Here is a 25249-nt window from a genome sequence, read left to right on the forward strand (position 1 = left end):
TGAGCACCTCATTTGAACACCTCATATCAGGTGAACATATGAGCACCTCATTTGAGCACCTCATATCAGGTGCACATATTAGCACCTCATTTGAGCACCTCATATCAGGTGCACATATTAGCACCTCATTTGAGCACCTCATATCAGGTGCACATATGAGCACCTCATTTGAGCACCTCATATCAGGTGCACATATGAGCACCTCATATCAGGTGCACATATGAGCACCTCATATCAGGTGAACATATGAGCACCTCATTTGAGCACCTCATATCAGGTGCACATATTAGCACCTCATATCAGGTGCACATATGAGCACCTCATATCAGGTGCACATATGAGCACCTCATTTGAGCACCTCATATCAGGTGCACATATTAGCACCTCATATCAGGTGCACATATGAGCACCTCATATCAGGTGCACATATGAGCACCTCATTTGAGCACCTCATATCAGGTGCACATATTAGCACCTCATTTGAGCACCTCATATCAGGTGCACATATGAGCACCTCATTTGAGCACCTCATATCAGGTGCACATATGAGCACCTCATATCAGGTGCACATATGAGCACCTCATATCAGGTGAACATATGAGCACCTCATTTGAGCACCTCATATCAGGTGCACATATTAGCACCTCATATCAGGTGCACATATGAGCACCTCATATCAGGTGCACATATGAGCACCTCATTTGAGCACCTCATATCAGGTGCACATATTAGCACCTCATATCAGGTGCACATATGAGCACCTCATATCAGGTGCACATATGAGCACCTCATATCAGGTGAACATATGAGCACCTCATTTGAGCACCTCATATCAGGTGCACATATTAGCACCTCATTTGAGCACCTCATATCAGGTGCACATATGAGCACCTCATTTGAGCTCCCAAAAGTGGAAATTAAGTAGCTTTCTCGGGAGTTTCTACTTTATGGAGTTTCCACTTACACGCTCAATATAAATGCTTTTTTTAAATTCAACACTAAAATTCGTAATTTCCACCTGCAATTAAATTTGTGTAACCCCATTCACTCATTGGCTTCAGGGACTGTCAAATCATGTGTCGATGCTGCCCATTTTCTCCCCGTTCTTCCCTGGCCCCACCTTTTGCCTCCATGTTATTCGCCAACTTCCACTTTTGCCAATTTCCATTCCAACTTCTACCCCCCCCCCCCTTTCTGTCTTCGGTGCCTGAGTAGATCAAGTGAAAAAAGATTAAATTAGGGTATAGTATAGCAAGCAAAGAAGTGTGTCCCGTTGAATAACATGTGTGTTATTTATATTTTTATTTTTCACATTCTAAGTTTAACATGAAAGATATACTGTTTTTCGTCGTATACCTCTTACATCATGTAATATAGAAAATCACGTTCTCTGTTATAACATTAAATTCTGATAATAAATATACATTTTTGTCTTCTTAGGTTTGCAATGTTCCTCGCCTCTTTTTTTTCAATTTTCCACATTAGTTTATGTACAAAAACTGATTTGTTTCGTCTACTTATGCCCGAAGCAGCTGAACACGGAAAACCCCAAGAAGGTGGAATCATTACATACAAGAGTTGATGCGGCGCTTTTTTGTTATTATACATATATGATGATCAGGAATTTTTAGATTATTAAAACAGCAAAATATGTTCGTCGGCTCATTCGTATATAATATATACATTTCTGAAAAGCAATATGGGAAAGAGAGGGCGGTTCTTTCAACAGAGAGCTACTTCTCAAGGAATGTTAAAGACACAGTTAAGATACGCGTGCTCCAAGATTTATTTGCAAGCAGCGGACATACTCGCCGGCAGCGGGAAGGTATAAATTCAATGGAAAAAGAGGCAGAGCATATAGCTTTGAAAAGAAAACGCGAGTATCTTTGAAAGAGTATAAAGAGCAACCTTACCGATCTGAGATGTAAGAATTTTGTAAAAAGGTGATATATAGAAGAGATATAAGTTTGACATGCGTACATTTTAGCTTTTGATTAACCATTTGACAAGACAAACGCGAACCTAAGCTATAAATACAACAATGGTTCGAAGGTATATTAATAATTAAAGTAGCTCAGTAGTTGAAAAAGTCGATTGTAATGAAGGTATTAAATTTTTTTTTCATTGCTTTCCCGCACGCGTGTCACCAAACGCGTGATTTTTAACTCTTTTAATTTTGTGCACGACCACGTTTAAGAGGTTGGCGCCACCTTCGTCGGCCACCACCCTTCCACCTAGAGATCATTCCCCTCCGCTCACAGCTAATTGGCCCCTGCGTGGTTCCCCCATTCTGCGCAGGTTCACACGTGCGTCACGCGTAGCAGGGCCGGACTGGGCCGACAGGGGCTCGCCAGAACCAAGACCTGGCAGGGGAGGCTGTCAGGAGTGGGGGTTGGAGGTTCAACCGTGAGGGGAACGTCGGTCAGGGTGGGAAGGTCATCAGGAACGGTGGGCAGGAGTGGGGGCAGCAGCGACGAGGCGCGTCGTCCCCGATAACAGGGCCGCGGCATGTGGTGATGCATTTCCTCCTGTTCCAGGAACAATTCCTGAAGGTCGACTGCGCTCTTGGCCTTGCGGGGTGGGGGTGCGAAGTGCGCCGCCATGCACGGCGTGGCCACAAACACCGAGTTTTGCCGCGGCCGTGCAGGCGTGTGGCCGTGCGGGCAGGGCACGCTCTGCCCTGAATCTTGGCTCGTATTGAATTTGTTGAACTGCAGTCGTTGGTTCAAAGGGCAGGAGGGGGGAGAGGCCGTGGCGGCCGTCTGCGGCAGTTCCAAAAGCGGGCAGGAGGGGCGGTGCGCTGGCTGGAATTTGGGCTGGTACGGCTCGAGCATGCGGATTTTGCCCCATCGGTTGAAGAACAGGGCGATCGCGCCTACCCACAGGAGCAACACCAGGCAGACGATCATGGCTTCCTCGGCGCGTACCAAGGGGGCGCCGGCACCCCTCGCGGGACCCAGCGCTGTGCTGTTGCCCACTGCAAAAACATTGATAAAATTCCAATTATTAGTTTGTAATCAATCTCCAGAATCTCTACAAAAATTAATATTATCATTTATTTAAGTAAAATAAAAAATTCAACCTATTTTGATATTGTATAAATATGAATATTTTGGAGATTCTTGAACTTACAAAAGGTTTTATTGATGGTGATTTGAATTTTAAGTCGACTTTTCCCTCGATGGGTTTTGTGAATTGTTTATTTTATAAGAAAAAAAAACAATGTTCTACTCTACATGTTTTTTTCTTTAACAATAAACAACTCACAAAGCCCGTCAAGGAAAAGCCAACTTTAAATAATTCATATATAACCATGAATCAACACTCTATAGTGAAATTCTACCACACAGTTTTATAAATACTGCTGAACAAACGCCTAAACAGTGTATTAAAGCATTATTTGTCTTGATAGAATTATAATTTAATTCTTCAGCTCTGAATCAAGAATCGCGCTTTCAATAGTTTATTAACCAAAAGCAAAAAGTTATATTTTTTGCAGCAAAATGTTCATTGAATTTATTTGCATCGATAATGCTAAAATTTTGCTTGACATGGTTACTCGCGATCAGAAAAAATGAAAAATGTTTACAATTGACCCTGCCCTATACTGTATAATTTTTTTTTGTCTATTGTATAATTTTATTTTACTGATCACTTGCAGCTGTTTTTTTATGAAGCCAATTCCAATATAAAAGTATTATAAAATGTACGCATTTAATAAATACCAGAATAAAAATATATTGTAACATAAAAAGGAACTTTTTCATTAATATCTTATGTAATTTTTTGAGAAAAAAATAAAGGTGCGAAATCTTGAGGAGCAAAAACGCTGTAATGACCAGGAGCACGTGTCTTGTTTTATAATGAGTGCATGTGACGTATATGAACACGTGTAATTATAAATTTAAAACCTCCATCACGCAAACCGCGGATTCACAAAAACCATCTTCCGCGCGCACCAGCCGAAAATAAACATCCATTGAAATTACGCGGCCCGCAGCATACAAATGTTCTACATCGCCCGCCAGGGAATACAAAACCACTAAAAGCGGCTTATTGCGAATTCTATTCAAGCAGAACAAAACTAGCTGTGGCGCGCCGAAAATAATTACGCACTTCCAACACCGCGGCCGAGTGCAACCGTCGGGAAAGAAATAATTTCACGCGGCCCTCGGGCAAGTTGCTCATTGTTTGCGATTTTATTTTCGTTTTGTCGACGGAGGTGCTCGGCTCGGGCTGCGCCACTTTTCAAACTCTTTGTCTGAACCAACACACAAGTACACGGTCTTGTGTTCGCCAACTCAAACAACGGCTTAATGAAATATGCAACCCGCGCGTCAAGCATGTCGTGCAGGTGGCCGCCACACGTCGATCCGCAGGGGCTGCGTGTAAATAGAGGCGCCAGAGGAAAAACGTCATTTGCGCGAAGCTCTCTCTGCTGTGTTGCGAATCGAACAGACCCTTCAATTCATCGCAGCTCGTCCATTATTCAGCGAGCTCGGGCCAAATGGCGTCAACCGTTAACACCTGCGTACCACTGAAAAAATTTTCCCACGGGACCAAGCGGAATTATCATTTTGCTGCGGTCGTGTATCGGTATATTGACAAACGAAAATTTATACTGCAGCGGCCATTGGCCGATTGCTGGTGGAGCGAGCGATATTGGTAAAAAAAAACTAGAGCGCACTTGATTGCGTTCGCCTCTACTGGAATATTGAGTTATGTACGTCTGCCGATGTAGCTGATATAAATGTGTAAAAAAATGTGCATTCTTATGGACAAAATGACCAACGCTTTTTGAAAACCAGTTTTGCAAAAGTTTTAATGGTCAAATGGGGGCAACAGAAAATTTTTAACAGCCGTATGGAGTCAAATAGAATATAAAATATAATCATGTGGATTTCTTATTTTTAAATAATAAAAAAACTATCAAAATCTTTCACAAACGAAATAATTATCATTTTCTACCCGATTAAATACAATTTAAAACAAAACGTCATAAAAATTGCAAATTAATGATCAAATATCTTATTTCGGAAAATCACTTTTAAATAGTGCTTGAAATTTCTATTTCCTTTCCAAGCGTCATTTGATAATTTTAATAGAGAAACAATAATTAGCATTTTGATACTGACCAGTGACTTCACTGGAGCCCATCAGGCCGCTACTGTCGTCCGCCGTGGTGTCGTCTTCGCCTATGCCTGGTGGGTCTGGAGACGGGGCTGGTATCAGGTTGTGGGGTTTTTTGCGTCTGCAAACAAAGATCGGACGAAAACGTGAGTCGGGTCGCAAAAACAAATACTCGTTGGCAAATGTTGCCCTTGAAATTAATTAGCAGCGACTTTTTTGACTCTCAGGGCGGCTAATAGAATTTCTGAACAGCCCGAAGAGCGAATCGATAAATTGTGCCTGGGAGCGGGCGCGTCCCTTCCCTTCCTTGCTTTCGCAAAATCATTTTGAATAAATGGAGGATGTAACGAAATGACGGTCGGCGTTGCATAATTTATTAGCCGGATTGGCCCAGAGCTGGTCCCTAACCCAGAGGCCGGTTCCCTAGGCGGTGTCACTATCTGCAAAATAAACGGCGTGTTTGTTTAGCCGGCTGACTCGGCCGACGCGCACAATGGCCGTGCCAATCGACGGCGATTGACGCGGAAATAATACCCTATTGATACCAGAGAGCCGCTCTCAATGAACATTCTGCGGCCAGCAAAATGATGTGCTGGAATTCGCGATTGGCGTGAGAAAATGGAGTGGAAGATAACGATAAAGGCGCAGAGGTAATTTTCGCTTGGAAAACTTCGTGATTTTTTTTGCAAATATATTGCTTTTTCCAAAATAGCAAAATTAACGTTAATTAATTTAAAAAGATGGAAAAACTTAATTTATGAGATATTTTCCAATTACATCGCTTTTATGGTTTGAAAACATTGAACATTGAAGTTAGTGGTAAAGTAAATCCCGGTGAAATTTTCTATCAACGAAACATATTATTTTCCATTTAAAAATAAGTCGACAGAAGAAAAATAATGTAAAAAAAAGTTAAATAATTTATAATTGATCATAATTTGAACTAGATTTGAGAAATAGAAAAAAATCATGAAAAACGTAAAAATATTATCTAAAAAAGATAAATGAATTTGTTTCCACACTAATATGAGAACTTTCCATTCCATTCATTCTCCATCAGCGAATCCATCAATTACTGGAAACGTTATTGTCTGACCCTCGATTCAAGTGCTTTCATCGCATTGCCCTTTCATTTGGAAAAATCTCCTCCGATCTGATAAGGAAGCATTCGTGGCGTTTTAAGGTCATAATCCTGGCCCTGTATTTAATGAAGCAATAATTATAATTTAATCTTGTTAACGTTAGGCACCTACGACGGATGAAAATCCAGTAATTTATTACATATTTAATATTTAATTTGTTATCTGTAGTCTGAGCCGCTGATAAATAATAAATATTTTTATATGTTTACTAAGCTTGAGTTGATAAATATATGGCAAAGAATAATATTTTATTCAGAATGCATAAAAAACTTTTTTAAATAAAATAATTAATATTTAATAAAAATTTACTTAATATTATGTTATAATTTTTTTATTATTATTATTTACTACTTAAAACTTATTGTGGTAATATTATTTTTTAGAAACAAAATAATAATTATTTTTACAGATTTTATAACCATGTGCTTGCATTTCAAAAAAAAATTAAAAAGTGGAAAACTAATTTTAACTGAACTAAAATTAATTCTTTATCAAGACACAATTAACTATAATACGCTATAATATATTTCTTTGCTGATTTGAATTCTGTGCAAATTTTAGGAATTATTGTATAAATACGTGTCCTACTTCACTCATCATCCAATATATTTTCAGACAACTTCTGGCGTCCTTTGCTGGAATGAATATTTTAACGAATGGAACGGCATTTGCATCTGGCGTTTTAAACACATGAGAGCTGCAATTTTAGTGCGGCAATAAATGCGCTGCCCACATGTCTGGTTGGACGCGGTTTGTTGCTGCAGACAGGCCGTCAGCGCAAATAAAGTTCAGTCAATTTCATACTTTACTTGACGTGTTTGCACTGTGAAATTTTCTCTCGGTTTACTCGATCGACCACCATAATAATTTCGACTGGAAAAAATCGTACGTTCGTCCGTCGGCTTTCATGCGAAACTATTTCAGCGCGAGTTAACTCTCGTGTGTTTGTGTGAAGCTAAGCGGCTTTTTTGAAGCCCTTTTTTAGCTGCCGGATTAGGCTCTTGATGAGAGTTGCGTGGTTATTCAATATTTAACGCTCATATCCGCAGCAAAAATTGCCTTTTTTTGTGGGGTCGAAAAATGGAGAATGCGGCAAAAGCGGGTTTTAATAATCAACCAGCAAATAAAAAAAAAATAGCTTGGTTCAGTTGAGGTCAGTTCAAAAAGAAATTTTAAAAATTACAAAAATCAATTTGGGAAATGGGAGAGTAGCTACACTTCATTTGTCACAGTAAAATTGTATTAAAATTTACTAAAATATGAGGAATAAAATAGAATAAAACTAATCAGTTTAAAGTTGGCTTTGAATCATAAATTTTGAAATTTTTTAGAACAGTTTATTTTAAGAGCTCATGAATATTAAAATATCTAAATTTTGTAAGCAAATACTATTTAAAAAACAGTCCTCATTGTCAGCATAAAAAATTTAGTAGTTAAGAACCATAAGTATATTTTTTTTAATTATTAACAATTAATACAAATTTATAATCTTAAATAACGATTTTTTTTAATTTTTCAATGTTCAGACACAATAAAATAGCTAGCATAAATTTAAATTCTAAATCAATGAATTTATATCTACTTTTTATAACAAAGTTTTCCGCTTTTGTATCAGTTTTGGATTACAAGCTAAATTCAGTTTAAAAATTAAAAAGGTCAATTGTGTGTGTGTGTAAAATCTCAAATGCTGGAACATTAAAGATGAAGGCAATGGTTACGCAGTTAAAGGGGTTTGATCTAAAAATTAAAGATCTCAATTTTGATATAATCCCTATGGCAAAGCGATCAGGATTATTATACAATTCTTTTATTTTTTTATCATATCGTGAGTTTTGAATCGTTTGCTGGGCTTGCAATGTCAATTTCATAGCAAAAGGAAAATATCTTTCTTTTTGAATCATCTTTGAAAGTTTTCGATCATGAATGAAATGTACGTCTTAATATTATGTAATTTTTGCTTTTCAACTTTATGGTCAATTATTCAATGGGACCAGTGGAGATATTTAGAATTTTAGAAATATATTATTCAAAGCGCTCTTCGTGTTTGATCAAATTTGACCTTTTATGAGTGACAAAGTTTAGAACGTTCTCCACCTCTGCTGTCATTGTCAGGTGCGTGCAACTCACTTGAATTTCTCAAGGACGAAACTATGGATTTGCTCAAAGTTATATAGAAAAGGAAGAGCTCAGCATACATTAAAACAAAATTACGTGAGCAGTTTTATACTTTCTTACTGGAAAACATATACACGCAACGAAAAATATGTATGAGAGGCGATCGATCTGTGCTGCAGATGATCGCGCACGGAACGTTTATTTTTCCAGAGTCCCGTCGGGAACGACGGCACAAGTAAAAAAATAATAAATGACGCACACCTTCCTTTTCTGCGTTTAACTAACTCGTATCTGCTTCCGGCTGGGGCGACACACACACGCTCGTCGCGACGATCGATTTGTGCCCCGGACTCGATAATAAAAGTTTCATCCCAGCGGTCAACAATAGAATGAAATAAAATGCCACTCGTGTGTATGGGCCTGCATGTCGACACACAGCACCGCTTGGTTGAATAAAAATTAAATTCAGCTGTTGCCACCGATGTAAAAAAAAGGCGAAACACCGTGTTCTGTTTTGCAATCGCATGCACAGTGATTAATTTGTCACGATTTTTATTTGTCAGCAGGAAAAAATTGAAGAAAAATAAATTGGCTCGATCAAAATCAAATCGAAAAAGAATAGTATGGTTGTCAGTAAAAATTTTATCGTGATAATTTATTTGAATATTGCAATTAAATAATTATTCTTTTAAAATATTTTTAGGAATTTTTTATTTATTTACATTTTTATTTAATTAAATAATTTGTTCTTTGATATAAAAGCAATTAAAAGTATAAATAAAGTGAATGAACATTCAATAAAATAAAATGTATTTTAGTTTCCCTATCTTATATTGAAAGTATTAATGAAAAAATGTTGTCTTACTAATATTTAAATAATATAATCAATATTTTTTGCATGTTTTGCTTTCCAAAATCGATTGCTATGAAAATAAACATAAAACCCGCTCGAAATCGAGTGCAATTTAAATAAACTTCCTGATGCCCAATATTTGCATAACCACTCCAAGCGTTCGTGCGTTTCTGATACGATTTTGATCCGTAGCCATTCGAGCGGCTACTCAAAAATTCATGTCCATTTGTTGGAATAGCGTGCGCACGTCGAAGGCCTCTCTCTGCAGCATGATAATTACGGTCGGTGCACTAATGTCCGCAAATTACCCGCACTTTGGCGACGCGCGCACTCGGTTATCTTCATAATTAGACGCCTTTGTTCCCTCGTGCGCGGCCAGTCCCAGGACACAATAATATACGAGTCGTAAAAAGGCTTGTTCGTTCCTTTTATGGTCGGCGCACAATGCTGCGGATCATTGATTGATTCGCTTAATAAACTTTGACGCAATGGAGCATTGCCTCATTGAATAACGGTGACGTCAAGCATGACCAGCCAAAATATCATCATAATTGAGTTTTAATTTCTCCCCTTCATACTTTGTTAACGGTTCAGAGAAGGGAAAAAAATTAGTTGAGAGCTATTTTTCAATTTTAATTTTTTAAGATGCCGCACAAGAAAAACAAACAGTAAACGTTATTAAATAAATTCAAAATTTAGCGTCAGAATTTTGAAAAAATTTGTAGTTTATAAAAAAAAATTATAATTTAAAATACTCCATGTTTTCTTAGTTAATTTTATTATAATTATTTTAATTTTTATTTTTTTATAATGAGTATTGATAGAATTTAAAAATTAACATTTAATTTTCAACAATTTCTAAACTTAATTTACACTGCCTTTTTAGTTTTTAAGAGTACATATCGTTGACGGAGAATGATGAATTCAACATAGAATATAATGAACCCTCAAAACATATAATTCAAACGTTAAATATTTCTAAAATTCTAAACTTTCTTTGATACTTCGATACCTCTGAAATTATATTAAGTAATAATTCTAGCTTAAAAATAAACATTTAATTTTAATAAAAACATCTCCCTGATCCATGGTTAAATTGTAAATGCTGTATTTTTTATTTCAATCTTATTTATCTTATTCCTTTATCATTTTGGATTGTATCCTCAGTACATCTAAAAAGTTATCTCCAACCAGTCATATTGACCAAATGGAATGGAAGTAATGGAAAAAAGAACCGCACAGCTAAAACTTGAGAGTCAACGTATTATCCTTGTTGTAAAAGTTAAAAGCCCCTACACAAGTACAATATGAATAAACGCCCACAAATTCCACATTATTCGCGTTGAGAAGAATAGCTTTTTGTGCGGCGACGCTCTCGTTTAAGGCCAACGCCGAAACAAAAAACGTCTTTATTCGCGAGCGCACACACGCGTACGCAAAGTCCGCAATAACCGAATTCCGTGCTCTATTCTCTCTTTTGAGAACAGCGAGTCATTCCGGAACGCGAATAAAAAGGTCTGGAAAGTTCTGTCGCCATTTGAGCTGAGCGATCGGCCTCTTTTGTCAATTCACTTACATTCCGGGCAATAAGAAAAAAGAGGAGTTAAAGGGATTTGCACGTGCGCCACGTGATTAAATTCCACTGAAAAGGTGGCCGACTTGAAAGAAGAAGGACTCGAAAGGGACAATGGGAAAAGTCAATCATCGGTCATCGCAAACATAAATTTTGATCAATATATAGAGAAGTGGGTAACGCAGGCAAGCGGCGCGAAATTGCTTTAACAAGTGGGCGCCTCTCAGTGCCTCAGAGTTCAATTACGAGAAAGGGGCCGAAAAGTAATGTTTCTCCATCCAATGGCGACGTTGATCACGATTTTCACATCAGTCTCAAAATAGTCCTCTTTTGTAAAATATATTTTAGCCTTTTATTTTGTTTTAATAATAATAAAATAAGAGTAACAAATGTTAAATAATATTTCTGCGATTTATGATAATTACTTTAATTTTATTAAATATCACTAATTTATTTATAATAGTATCTTAAATTTATTTTATTATCATGGATTTTTTTCATCACCATCTATTATTTATAAAATTAAATATTAAGTACATAAATTTTGAATGAAAAACATGTTGAAAAATGACACAAAAAAGTATTTCTTGCAGGATCCTTTATCAGTCAGAAAGCTACTTATTTAATATATTAATTCATGGTCAAACTTTAAAAAAAAAAATTATTTATGTTTTCTTAATGATATCGAATTTTAATTTCATAATTATTTATGTTTAAAATGTTTAAATTTGAGATAACTAGGAGGTTCTTTTTGTAGCACTGTGTTTAAAATTTATAAAATAATAGATATTGAAAAAAGGGTTTAAAGCTTTTTTAATCAGAAATACAAGCAATGCAATTCTTTCTTTTGCTGTACATATGTCTAGAAATTTGTGGGCTACATAAATATAGTTTCTCAAACTGTTCCCCATAAATAAGAGATTAGAGCTCGGCAGTTTCATCAGCGGCGCCTATTATCGACTGGCTGGCTCGGGCCGTCCGATGGGTGGCTCTCGTCGGTTCTAATTTTGGGCCGCGACCGAAAAGAGTTGGATCATTATTACATAATGAGATGCACTCAGCACCCCCTCCGCTGCGCCGCATTCCATTTCGGCTAAACACAAATAAATATATATCTCGGCCTTTCATCACGTTGCAGCCCCAAATATGAGAGCAGTGAAGAAAGCTTTTTTTAATTTATTTGCAAATGAGGCCTTGCTAATGCGATAACCATTTTTTTCGCTCCGTGATGGATTGCCGTTTTGTTCCGCGGTGAAAGTGGCCGACGTGCGTTTTGATTAATTGTTGGAATTAAATGGACTTTTAGCACGGAACTCTTGAGAAACAGTTTGCTAGGAATATTTTTCTTTTGGATTATATCATCGTTTGATCTTTGTTATGGTGGGTGGGTTACTTTTGCAAAATTAAGCTCCTTCAAAATATTAAAAATCGTGGCATTGAAAAAGACCCAGATTTTTTTTTTAAATTTACAATTCAAGAATAAATAAATATTTAAAACTCCCGATTCATTATTTGAATTTCTTCGTATCTTGTTTAATTTCTGTTTTTTTTTCAACATCAATAGCTATAATTATTTTGCATTAATTATCAAAATTTAACTTACAATTAGAGCATAAATCTAAAATGAGCCTCAAAGTATTGCTTTCTTGCGAGTTAAGCCTCTGGTATGTAAAATAAGTCACGCAGAATCACACAAAGAATGTTGCAGGCACATACAAGTTTACGAGACACGTTTGTAAGAGAAAATACCCTTTGGAGGGTCTTTCCGTGAGTTACTGCCAAACTTTAGGGCGTTAGTTTTGGGAACTCCAGCCAGCTGAGCCGCTATTTAAAGTTTTATGGGATAGGATATTGAGCAAACGTGGGTCGCAATTTACATCGTACGCATTGAAATGAAACCATGCAGGTATTGCTCTTTTTTCTGCTTAAAGAAGGTTTAATTTATAAATTTTTTAATTTTACTATAAAAAATTGCTTTCTGCTCTTTTTATTCTTCCATCTAAAAAAAATTGTTAAATATTTTGAGAATTCTTATTTTATAAAATTAAAAATTTGTTTCTGAATAAAGATGCTGATTTGAAAATAATTTCAGCTGGAGAATGTTGAAATTAATAATTATGATTATAGTTAAAGTTAGTTTTACTATTTTAGATCAATTTTATTTATTAATAAAAAGTTGCCAATTCGATTCAAATTTTCTAAATAAAATAATCAACCAATCAAAGCCATGGTTTGTTTAATTAATTTTATCAGACGTGCTAAAGAAACAAAAACAAAACACACCCTGCTTATTTTCATTTTCATGCTTAAAGGGAACAGAATAATTAATACCCGTCAGCTTTTCATTCCAACTTAACAACTCATCTCTTGCCAGAGGAAATTCCCCTTCAGAAATAAGACGATTATTAATCACTCGGAATTAATTAATTCATCTCGAGACGGCGCGAAAGAATCGACGAGCGTTTTGATATTGAATTTTGATGAAAGCTTTTGATGATGAGACGGTATGCAAATTTGTTCTCTGCGAGTTTGTCGTTCCAATATTCATTAGGTTAACAGCTTTTGCGTCAATTGGTATGCAAAGCCGATGGAAATTTGTGGCAAGAAAACAATTTTTGCTTGTGAAAATTATACGCGTTGCGGTTTTCTATTCAATTAGGCGCGAGAGATTCAATTACCGATGGGAATGCAACTAGGGTGTAGAGGGAAGGGCTCTCGAGTTATGGACTGGTCGAGATAACAAGGGTGGGCACTGTTTCCGCGCCTAATAAGCCCTCCGCAATATTGCAGAGTTGGGGATTTTCGCTTTATCCGATTTTGCAGCGGAACGCAGTTGTTTATTTGCAAACCAACCCTGCGAGTCTGACGAAGCGTCAAGTACATGGAGAGGAGTCAAAGGATATAAAATTCGATTTGCACGGACGGTGCCAGGCTGCCCGGGCTCCAATGGACTGGGTTGTTGGTAGTTTATTGCCAAAATTCAATGTCGCTGCAGTCGAGAGGGTTCTACATCGACAAGCGTGACAAAAAAAACTTTACAATGAGGCCGTGAAATAATGGAAAAAAAGATTTAGTTTATACAGATTTAAATAATTCAAATAAATTTTATTATTTATTATTGTTGTTTATTTTGCAGTTGTCAGTAAAATTTTTTCCATTCCATTCTTGAAAACCAATTATTTGAGAAAAAAGGAATCGTTGGACAAAAAGGGTCCAAAATAGTGGTCAAGAGTGTCGAATATTTAAATTCAAAATGATTAATTTTGCAAAGATCCAATGTCAGGATGAATTTTCAAAAAGTATAAAAAATCGATCAAGTTAAAAAAATTAACATATTCAATGTTTTAATTTTTAATTTATTAATGATTGATATTAAAATTTGTGAAACTGCACCGAACTTTATGCAATTTAATTTGTCAGAAAAACTTCAAATATTTTTAAAATGATTAATTTTAAAGCAAAAAATCTAAATAATAATATTTGGCATTGAATTTATATGAAAAATCATTTAATTGATCCCTTTTTGCAAGATTGGCAGCAAAAATAAACCTAACCAATTTAACCCCGACTGATTTGGCAAAATGTCTTCGCTCTTCCACGATACAAAAAAAAAAAAAGAATAGATCGCGTTGGTGCGAGTGAGAAACCTCCAGCTGTGACGGAGCCATTCATTATTCAGCAGTGGCAATAAAAAATTAGCGCGAAGAGCTGCAGAGTGAGAGAAAGAGAAATGCGTATAGGGAGGCGTTTTCCGCATTTGCAGAAGAAGCGGCCCGTGCAACGCAGGCGAGACTTGCAGGGCTGGCAGTTAATTTAAAAATCCCCCACGGCTAGATCGATAGCTAATAAAGCGAGCAACAAACAAATGTCGCCGCTCGGCCGTCGCCGCCCGAATTGCAGCCAATCATGGCAAGGGTTAAATATACATAAATAATTAGGCGATTGTCGCAGCTTTGACCAGAAGAGCCCTATGGATGTGGACTCGGAAAGGGGCCACAACGGATTAACTTGATCATAACGAGCTGACCAAACACAGGCAAAACCACTTTCCGTGCAGCTTAATTAATTGAATCATTGATCGATGCATCCCTGGAAATTAATGTTATTCATAAAAAAATATTATATTCCGCTTAAAAATGCCAGAATAAAGGAGTTGAAAGAACGAATTTGTTTAATTTACCAGTTTAATTTGGTTGGTATTTAATTTTTTTATCATAAGAATCCCTTCATTTAATTATTTTCAATCATGCTGATTTTTCTCTTAATTGAACTTTATCTGAAAAAAAAGAACAAAAAATTAATAAAATACGTACGCAATTTTTCCATTCTGAATAAAAATATTTTTTTAATCAACATCCTTTCAAGGGTTTTATGTTAATTATGCTTCATTCAAAAGATAATTATGGCCATTATGGGATTAGCAGAGATGAGAAAATTTTCAATAAAAATTATGCTGTACAGAAATTAATCGTTTTTGACTGATACAATTTTTTTATTTTTGCATAAATTTACCAATGCCAAATTCAGGCCGCACGTCCCCAAGGACTTAAAGTGTAGTGTAATTATTCATGTATTCATGCGGGTGTTTTGTCGATTGACCATCGGAAATGGACGGTCTGAATTGAAATAACCGCATTATTTGTTTCGCTGCCAAATTGCTCTCCAATTACTGATCCCATTTGCTGCGGGTGATTGACTACATGCTGATGGGATCTGTCAGAGGAAATTGAATTTCAGACAAAAAAATTCAATAATAAACCAACGTTACCAAATTAATTACTTTTCACAGTCAACACCATGAACATTTTTTCTTCATTTTTTTTCTGTTATTCCCAGAGCATAAATCAAAAGCAATATTTTTCCTCATTAATTTTTTCCGCCACGCCGCCATTCATTAATATCCGGGTTAAGAAGAATGAGACCCTAGGGCTCGCGAGAAAAGTGTGCCGCCGTTCTTTTTTTCCCGGAGACGTCATTCTCCATTAGTCTCCGAGTGGGAAAACAAAGCCTGTTCTTCGTCGGCGAGAGAAAACTAACACGGAAAGAGAGCTTATGCAGGATTAATTGGAGTTATCATTTTCTCCATCGACCCATTTTTTCCGGCTGACGGTGAAAGCAATTTCGTGTCCTGCTCTATGATGATGAAGTTGATTCTTATGCAACGCCACACAACACACTGAATGCTGCCAGAAAATTCCCATCCTTTCCTTTCAATCACGCCTACTGAGCTTGTGGATAAAACAGCAATATAAATGGTAATGAGGAAAAAACTTGAGCTCAAATAGAGCAAACATTTGCATTAAATAAATTGTTAATATGCAAAAGGTTTAATAAAATTATTAATTATAATTGACATGACGTCAAATAATTATATTAATTAGATTCTTCTGGCAAAAAAGGAGGATTCTATGGTGCTTGACTTTATTAATTAAATTTAATCCGTCATTCTCATAAAGTGTCAATATAAATTCTAAAGCAAACTACGAATTTATAAAGGGAGAACTATGGGAAAAGTGAAAAGTTACGTCTCGAGGGTTGAGAGAGAGAGTCAAAGTGCAGAGAAGCAGAAACGCGGCGAGTATAAATTATTACGGCAATACTTTTCAACTGTGACAATGTGTATGTTCTCCGTCGTTCCGCAAACACACACACACAGAGAAGCAAATTGGATTGGCGTCAAAAACATCCGCATTGTCTCGCCTGTGTTAACGAGCATTGTTAAAAGCAGCAAACGGAGGAGGATAATCGGCCGCGCACAAGTGTGCGAGCGAATTTCTCGCTGCAGCATGCAAATCTGCTCTGTTAAGCTCGCTGCGGCACTTATGGCCGCGGTGCTTTTTTATCCAGGATTTTACGAGATAAACGCGCGCGAGCACACGATTTTTCAAGACTCGGCTCTCAACGAGGGATTTGGACGAGAGTCGCTCGCGTGCTGCGTCGACCGGAGAGAGAAAAGCAAGGAGCCCCTGTGGTGCAAGACCAGGGTTGCGAGACGCTTGCGATGTAAAAGCAAACTCTGGTTGTACACAAAATAAAAATCTGAATCTCTACTTGGTCTCTGGAAATGAGAGCAAATTAAAGCTCGCTTGCGTCTCTTAAAAGATAAAATGTGTTGCAATTTACAACTGGATAAATATTTAGAGACGGAGAAGATTTTCAACGAGAAATACACTTTATAAGAACGAAATATGTTACATAACAAAAGTATACAAAAAAAATTATGTAATGTGTCAAGATTTTGAACCTTAAAACTTGCGCTTATCATGTTCATGAAGTAAAAATAATGCTGCTCTTCAAGAGCACGTAAAAATATCTGTTTTATCTTCTATAATATTAGGTTAGGAAATTTTAAATTGCTAATATAAATTTTACCGAACTTGTTAAATTTATTAAATATTTAAGAATAAAAATGCACGATATTAAATATAATCGGCCATATATTACAAAAAAAATTTAATAAAAATTGTTTTCACCACAAAACTAACTCTAAATGTACCATATATTTTCCGTATAACCCAAGCGTCCTTAAATTGCATCAGCCCTGTTTAGTTAGAAATTTGTAATGAATACAATGATTTTGTTAAAATTTATTGATAAACATTTAGAGTAATTTAAAATTTAAATTAGCAGATTTTACGAACAAAATTTTCAATCCAAAATCCATCAAATAATTGCCGCATAATTTATTGTTTAATTTTTTTGATTTTTTTGTGATAATTCATCATTTTTAGGCAACTTACCACCAGTAAAGGATTTAAAAAGATTATGTTTCGATCTATTTAGGGAATATGAAGTTTTATAATTCTATATAAATATTTTAACAAAATTTACTAATCTAAAAGAAAAATCTAGTATATGTGGATTGAGGAATTTCCCTCAACTTAACATTTTCTAGCACAAATATGAATACAAATGTAAAGAAAAATAATGCATCTCTTTTTTCACGCCAATGTATGTGCATGATTTATAAGCAGACACAAAAAGATCTTTCTCTCTTTGTCGTGTTCTCCTTTCAAAGGGACCTTGAACTCGAGACGCAGCCTCCTCTCATATAACCTCATCTTTCCTTCCTGAGAATGCAAATGGCTGGCACAAAGTTATCTTTTACCCGTCGCGATTTGGCTGACGGCGAAAGGAAGAAAAAGTGATGTCGCCGCCAAATCCCGAGAATTGTCACTCACAGGGTGAAAAATTGCATCCTGCGTTTCGAGTCGAAATTAAACGTCACGGATTTTTTTGCCCCTCACTAGTCGGCGACAACAAATTTGATTCGGGGCGACCAAGGCAAAAAACGGCGCCGACCGCACGCAGCCCCCGAGGCCTCCGCTTTCCAGATCGATGCCGAGCTTTCTCATTCTGCGCGCGTAAAATCACTTTTCCCGGAAGGTTCGAAACAACGGCGCTCGCTTAATTACCACATGTGTCCGCCGAGCGGGAAAATTAATTCCCTCTCTAATTCCTAATTCGCCGAATGAAACGACGCTAATTTTGTTTGCCTCTTACACATTCATTAGTCGTCTGAATTTTAATTAGCTACTTAAAGATAACAATTCGCCTCGATTTAATTAAACTGGCGAATTCAATTGTCTCCTCTCCATGGTTGTGCTCAACTCTCGAATAACATCAAAGCGCAAAAAGGTAAATAGACTTCTTGTGAAGCTACTGGTACGAGCAGGTTGCCTAACTTCTTTTTATGTCGGGCGCGCTTTTTGTGTGTCAACGAACGTGTAGCTAAACACTGAAAGGAAGAGTGAAAGTTTGCTGGACCATGAATAGAGAGAGGTGCAGCAGGTTTGTGTCGGCCAAAGTTTTCTATAGACAGCTGAGAGCCTCTTCGAAATAACATCCAGAACGATCTAATACATTGTATGGAGTTTTTTTTTAAATATGCACATGCTTGTAAAAGTTAAAAAGGTCGATAATTTTGTAATTAAAAAAGAGCTGGATTTTTATTTTAATCAAGTGGAAAAAATTAAAATAAATTGTTTGATATTTCCTACTCCCACTTATTATGAAAACAATGATTAAATAGATAAACTTCAGTTTAATAATTAAAACGGGTCAATTTCAAGTCTTCAAACACAAAATTAAAAATTAAATAATCAAAACGCCTTTAAAATAATTGATAAATTTTACATGAGAGGAGGCAGATGTAACAATCAAATAAATTTTACTTGTGAAAGAACCTAAGAGCACAATGCAGGCTAGTTATGAATTTTCAATTATTATTGTACAATGTTTCTTTTGAAAATTATTGTACAAATTGAGTTTTAAAATTCTTAATTAGGCGAAATAAACTCATGTTGTAATACCTATCTCAAAAGTGAAAAGTGTCTCTTGCTTCCCAAATATTTAAAAAATCAACTGTAAATATTTAATTTTAATTCCTAAAACCACAATAACTTGTGATAAATTTTCCTGAAATATTTAAAATAAATTTTACATTTCCTCCTAATAATTGATCTTATTTCTGCGAAGCCTAACGAAGATAATTAACTGCTCCCTGAAGTCTCCTTTTACGTAAGAGACATGATTAAAGAAAAGATTGGCTCAATTATCTCTAATGGCCCCTCAAGATAGTGCGAGCCACGTCCTGTCTAATTGGAAACTTCTTGCCACTCGTGGAAAAACTTCCGACAGAACAACGCGAAAGTTTTCACACAGAAAATTAGCCGGACCAAACTTTGGCTGCGAAACTTTGGCAACTCGTTATCTCGCAGCCCGGCCAAATTTCAGCGGTTGTTTTGTGTGTAAAGTCGCAAATCGCGAGACTGTCTGCTGAAATTTATGCGGTGTTGGCGAGGCTGAAGCCAGGGTGCCAACATCATAACAATCGATTATTGTCTCCGTTTTCCAGCAGGCCAGCTCGCTGAAAGATAGGGGTGCGTGCAGCCTGCCTGCGGTTTCCAATTTCCAATCAAGACGAAGAAGGGGCGCCCGATCAATTGCCTTTTGTTTCTTTGGCTTCGCCGTCGAGTGCGGAACGTGGACGGACAAAGAATAAAGACGCGCGCCTTTCTGAAACTGTCTATTTATTTTTGGGGTGCGCGTGCGAAAGTGGGGCGAGAAAAATTATTGCGCAACGCATTTCATCGACAGCGATTGAAAAGCTGGTGGCAGAAGTTAACGTTTTAAACCAAATTTAAATTAAATTTAATATATTTAAAAGAGTATTTAGTATTTTTTTCTATTTTTAGGATCTTTTTCAATGTTCTTATTTATAAATAATAATTTCATTAAAACATTATTTTTTGCTTTTTAATTTTGAAAACTTCTTAAAACTTAACGTGAAATAATTATTTTTAAAAACCAAATTATTTTATATATTTTATATTTTCTCAATGACCATTGTTCATTTAATACAGCCTACAAAACTGATCACTTTTTAAGGCAGAGGGAGGCCTCGTTAGGTCGGAAAAACATTAATTTTCTTATTACACATTCTAATTCATAAATTTAATTTAAATCAAAACAAAAGAAAATTGAATCAATTTTATATTTCAAACAGAATATTCTTATTTAATATAATTAAAAAAAAAATCTAAAAAAATTGTGATGAAGAATTCAAAATTTAAGCACTAATTTTTAACTCGAAGGAAATTTTCCTAGTAAAATTATCTCGGCCTTTCACCAAATGCAATCAGAAGAGAAAAATCCCATCGAGTTGAAAGAATCAATTGAACAAACGAATCCGATTGTCGATAAGAGACGTGAGAGGATGAAATTGGCACCGGCTGTGACGCGTCACACTTCGCCAGCTACTTAAAAATCAATAAATTTTCGCCGAGTCAGCCTACAGCATCATTGATAAAAAAAGAACTCCTTATCTTCTTCACCAGGCCTCGAGTCTTTTTATCTGGGCCGTCGGCTGCTGATTGAGATTTACGCGCACAGACGAAAAGGAAGTTTCGCAACTTTCAAGTGTCGCCGACTTTAATTTGGCTCGACGATTCCGTGCGCGACTCGAAACTTGGCCCACGAGGGAAATCAGCACTTTATAAAACGGCAGCAACAGTTCGTTTTGTTTCCCCTGCCCGAGCTCGCTCGCTCACTTTTTTAGCCAAAGTTTTGCGTGCGCGGCTTCTATTTCAATTATTATACACTCGGCTCTTTGTGGCAGCTCGATTTAACAACTCTCTTATGTACGCGCACGTGAGGCAAAGCAGCAATTTTTTTCCACGAAAGGAGATTGCGCCGGCCTTTTTGTTGCTACTCGTAAATTCGGTTTCAATTTCCTCGAGGAAATTTAGTCAGTAGCAAAAAAGCAGATATTGTGAAAAGTGCTGAGATACCTTCTGCGTCTGACAAATTGCGTTTTGCCGGCGGGCGAGTTATTTTTCAAGTGTGCGGAACGCAAAATGTGTGTGAACTCTGACTTTTGAATAAATGTAATTGCAAATATATTTATTAACCATCACATTGTTTTTAGAAAAATTGACATAAATAGTTATTGATTAATTTGCTCCTTGTAAAAATGATCCTTTCTTTAGTTTTAATTTTTTAAATAAATCCTTGAACATCTAACCCGCTTTTACAATTAGAGCAAATTCGGTGTGTTTATTTTGGAATTGGTTTGAGAAAAAAGCCATGCTTTTATGATACACATTAGCAATTATCAATACAAACATTGCTTCTGATTAAAGTTTTGTAAACTCTAAAATGGTCTGCTGAAGAGTTTAGTCTGTTTTCGTTTTATAGTAAAATAGTACTTCTATATTTTTCCGATGATTGAATCTTTATTCTTTTGCCATTCTGCGTAAAAATGAACAAAATTTGTCAATGCCGTTACATATTTTGATACTATATTTAGCAAATTTTAGAAAGGAATGCTCTCTCATTTCACATAAAAGTTTTTTATTCATAAATTTGCTTCAATTTTCTTGATTTTTATTCTTGGTATAATAAAATAAAACTAAATAAAACGTGAGATAAGTCATTATAATAATTGGCAAACGAGCAAACGTTCTATAAGCTTGGTTGAAAAGTCTTCAAAATAAAACTTTTGCGAGCTCTTTAGTCGAAACTTTGGTAACTCTGAAAGTATTGACAACTTCAACTTGCTCAATTATCGAGCGTTTTCCACGGGCTGCCGCATCCCACCTGCATCTTATTGCTTATTATTAATGAGCAGTGAGATAAAATTTATCTTTGCGCGTCACAGCTTGGCAACGATTGTGCCTCGTTATAATGAGCCGAGGCCTCTCGCATCCGACGGGGCTGCTGTATTAATTTTCAATACTATATGCGCAGGGTTGCTTATCTGCGAGCGCCGTTTTGAATGATGGTATTATTATGTTGAGCACAATCCGTCTTTGCACAATGGGACCGAGGTACGCTTGTGTGTGAGAGAGAGAGAAAGAGGTGAAGTTCGTCGCGAGTACATGCAAGTTTGATGAAAAGTGTCTGAATGCTCAAGTTGGTGCGCTCCGAGGGAGCAAAAGGGAGAAAGCGCAATTTGTTTATTTGCCAGGCAGCCTCGGAGATTGCACTTTACGCGCAGACAAGTCTGGCATGCAAACTAGGGGCCAGTCCTCCAGAGAAGGGAATACTTTCAAGCACACGCAGATGAACAATTTACTTTGGATGAAGTTGTGTAATTTTTCTTTTTAAAGCAGATATGCTTCAAAGCACGTTTCCTGCACATAAATTGCTGCATACATTTTTTTGTAAAGTTTGCCGCTGGCAGACACAGGCAATTATCAAGAAAATTGCCTGGCAAATAGTTTTGTTTGCCTGAATAATCTTTAAGATTCTTGGAAAAATTGATCAACCAATTAAAAAATAATAATCGTATTTACGCATTTTTTGTGTGTGCAATTTTTTAGAAAATGATTGCAATAACAGAAAAATTACTATACACAATTAGGGACAAATTAAAGATATATTAACATGCAGATAATAATATTAATTACAAAGAGTTGTTTACTAGTAGAAAAATCATAGATGTAATAAATAATTATATTTTTCCACTGAAACAATTGTAAAACATTTGCTACTTGCATAATGAAATAATCGTTTGTTCATTTATTTATTTTCAAGGATCACAAAGCCGCCTGTGATCTCATAATTTAATTTAATAAAATCAAATTGAGACCTGATTTTAAATTTAATATTTTCGTTTGTATAGACCGCTGGGAACGTTTTATGAAACCCGCACTGTCAGAAGTGCGAAAGCTTAAAAATCATTCTCAATTCATTATAGTATTGTTTTTTTTCTCTTCTGAATTTTGCTAAAAAGTAACTTTACTTTCCTCTTGAATTTTACACTCTCATTAAATTGTTAAATTATAGAACGACTTCCTCATATTTTGTGCACCAAGAAAGTTTTACAAAATCCTAAAAGTAGGTCAAACTTAAGTTCCATTTGGCCCAAGTTGGCAGAAATAATGAGTCACAAAACTTAAATCACCATTTATATGAATGGCATTAGAAAGTTTTTACATAATCATATTTATTTCATTCCTTGGTTTATTCTTTTGCAAACAACACTTCCAACTTATCGCTTTGTGTTGGTTTTTGAATGGGAAGAAAAATAAACAAAACTTCTCTGAGAGTTTTCTCTCGGTTGAAAATCAATAAACACAGCAACTCGCTCATTCGCAATCCAAACATTCCAACTCGAACATACTGGGAATTCGCACGCACTTGGCTGATAATATGTTCTTTCTCTTTCCAGAACAATCATACGGGTGGAATGCGAGGGGGTGAAACGCCAACTAGTCCGGAGAGTCGTTTCCGTTCCTCCGATTCCGCGCAATTTCCTCCTAAGCGGAGCTGCCATTCAAGTTGCTCTCGCCATCAGTTTGTTTGCTTCCATTATTGTCATATTTGTTTTCATCAGCTTTTCATGTTCAAATTAAATTACACGTGTAATCACTGACGTAGGTAAGTCCATAGTGAGTGAGTGAGTTGTTTGCGGCGCAAAATGACACTCGCAGCGATAATGTCTTTTTCGGGAAAACAAAGCGAGCACTCATCAACCCTGCGTCCGCTTACGTCACCTAATCACACTTACCTTGGGCGAGGTGACAAACACAGGTTTGTGCGCAGTTCTACTGGCAAACAATGCGCCTTCGAGAGGGAAATAACAAAAGGAGCACTTTTTCCATGATTTTCAGAACCACTTCTGGAGAAGACAGATATTTTCCGTTTGTGAGGGGCGGCAATTTATTTTCTGTTAATTTTTTTACAAAAACGTTTCGTCTGTAATATTAGGAAAAAAAAAATTTATTTATATAATTATCTTTTTAGCTTTAATTTTTTTAGAAAAAAAAACAATAACTTTAAATTATATTATTTTTAGTTTCTATTGTTTCTAAAGCAATCACATGATTTCCTGGCAAATCTATGCAGATTATGCACGTGATAAATTTTTTTTCTGTATCTATACTATCTATAAATAAAAACAATCTATTTTTGTCTTGACTTCCAAAGTATTTGACATGGGAATCACAACACATTGGTATAGCGTATCACACAAAGAAAATCGACAAGCTGTTCGATCGCAAAAAAAAAATGCTGCGACTTTGGACGAAAGTCGGGTTACTGGAGGCCATCCATGTTTTAGCAATCTTACTTGACAATCAAAAGCCTGCTTTTCTCACCACACACAAAAAATATAACGCTTTTCACCCCGTTTCCATTAGTCATCGCGCACGTAAAGCCTTGTCAGTGCACCTCGCCATTCACAATTGGGTAAAAAAATAGGACATCTAATATTTCCCGAGGGCAAAAAGTAGTGCGTGGAAGGAAGTAGGTTAGAAGGCGAAGGAAGCGTGGGCGGTTTATATATGGGGTCGGGAGACAAAGGGACGTCGCATCAGCAATAATCGGATAAATGGCATCCTCCGGGCCACACGGCACGCACCGAAAACAAAAACATTTCGAGGCGAGGGTATGGAAGTGCAATTAATCTATCTTGAGCAGTTGTCACGCCTATTGCAACGAAGCCTTTTTACGTCAAAGTGGATTACGCGCGCGGCAAGAAGAAGTTGGCCAGGCAAGGCCGACTGCAATAAATACAAAAGCAAAACTCACCATCCCTCGGCCACCATTACTTTTATTACGAGCCTCTCGGGGTCGGCCGCTCTGATTTCCACCCTTTCATCTCGGCAGCCAGGCCCAGAAATGGCGCGCTACTTTTTTGATGGAGCAGCAACGCGCACCACTCGGGAGGGGCGCTAAAAAAACTGCGTGAAATTGGCACGGACGGAAACAACTCTATTTCTGAGGAAGAAACTTCATATATACGAAGAGAAAATTAACTTTTGGGTTTTTTGTGACGTACAGTTGTGGAGAAGTTTGGGCTTTTTCTGCAAACGCAGACTTTTCATGTATGCAGTTTTTAGAGCAGCGAGCTCGCGCGCTCTTTATATGGTTTTATCTAAACAGTCGGCAACTGTTGCTTACGCTCCGTAAAACTGTCGTCCCAGAGCA

The 25249-nt window shown here is 36.6% G+C and overlaps 1 protein-coding gene across 1 annotated transcript in view; it reads right to left on the reverse strand.

The window, feature by feature from the left end:
• Positions 1-1632: 1632 nt before the first annotated feature.
• The window catches only part of LOC132196685 (uncharacterized), a 41443-nt gene continuing 17826 nt past the window's right edge, over positions 1633-25249 (reverse strand). Inside the window, exons 2-3 of the mRNA XM_059619490.1 lie at positions 5136-5251; positions 1633-2977 (exon numbers count right to left, since the gene is read on the reverse strand). Of these exons, the coding sequence (XP_059475473.1) occupies positions 2301-2977; positions 5136-5251 (793 nt within the window). The 3' untranslated portion in view covers positions 1633-2300. The remainder of the gene's footprint in view (positions 2978-5135; positions 5252-25249) is intronic.

Source organism: Neocloeon triangulifer, unplaced genomic scaffold (genome assembly GCF_031216515.1).
Source record: "Neocloeon triangulifer isolate White Clay Creek 2 clone unplaced genomic scaffold, ASM3121651v1 ptg000012l, whole genome shotgun sequence".
NCBI classification, from domain to species: domain Eukaryota; kingdom Metazoa; phylum Arthropoda; class Insecta; order Ephemeroptera; family Baetidae; genus Neocloeon; species Neocloeon triangulifer.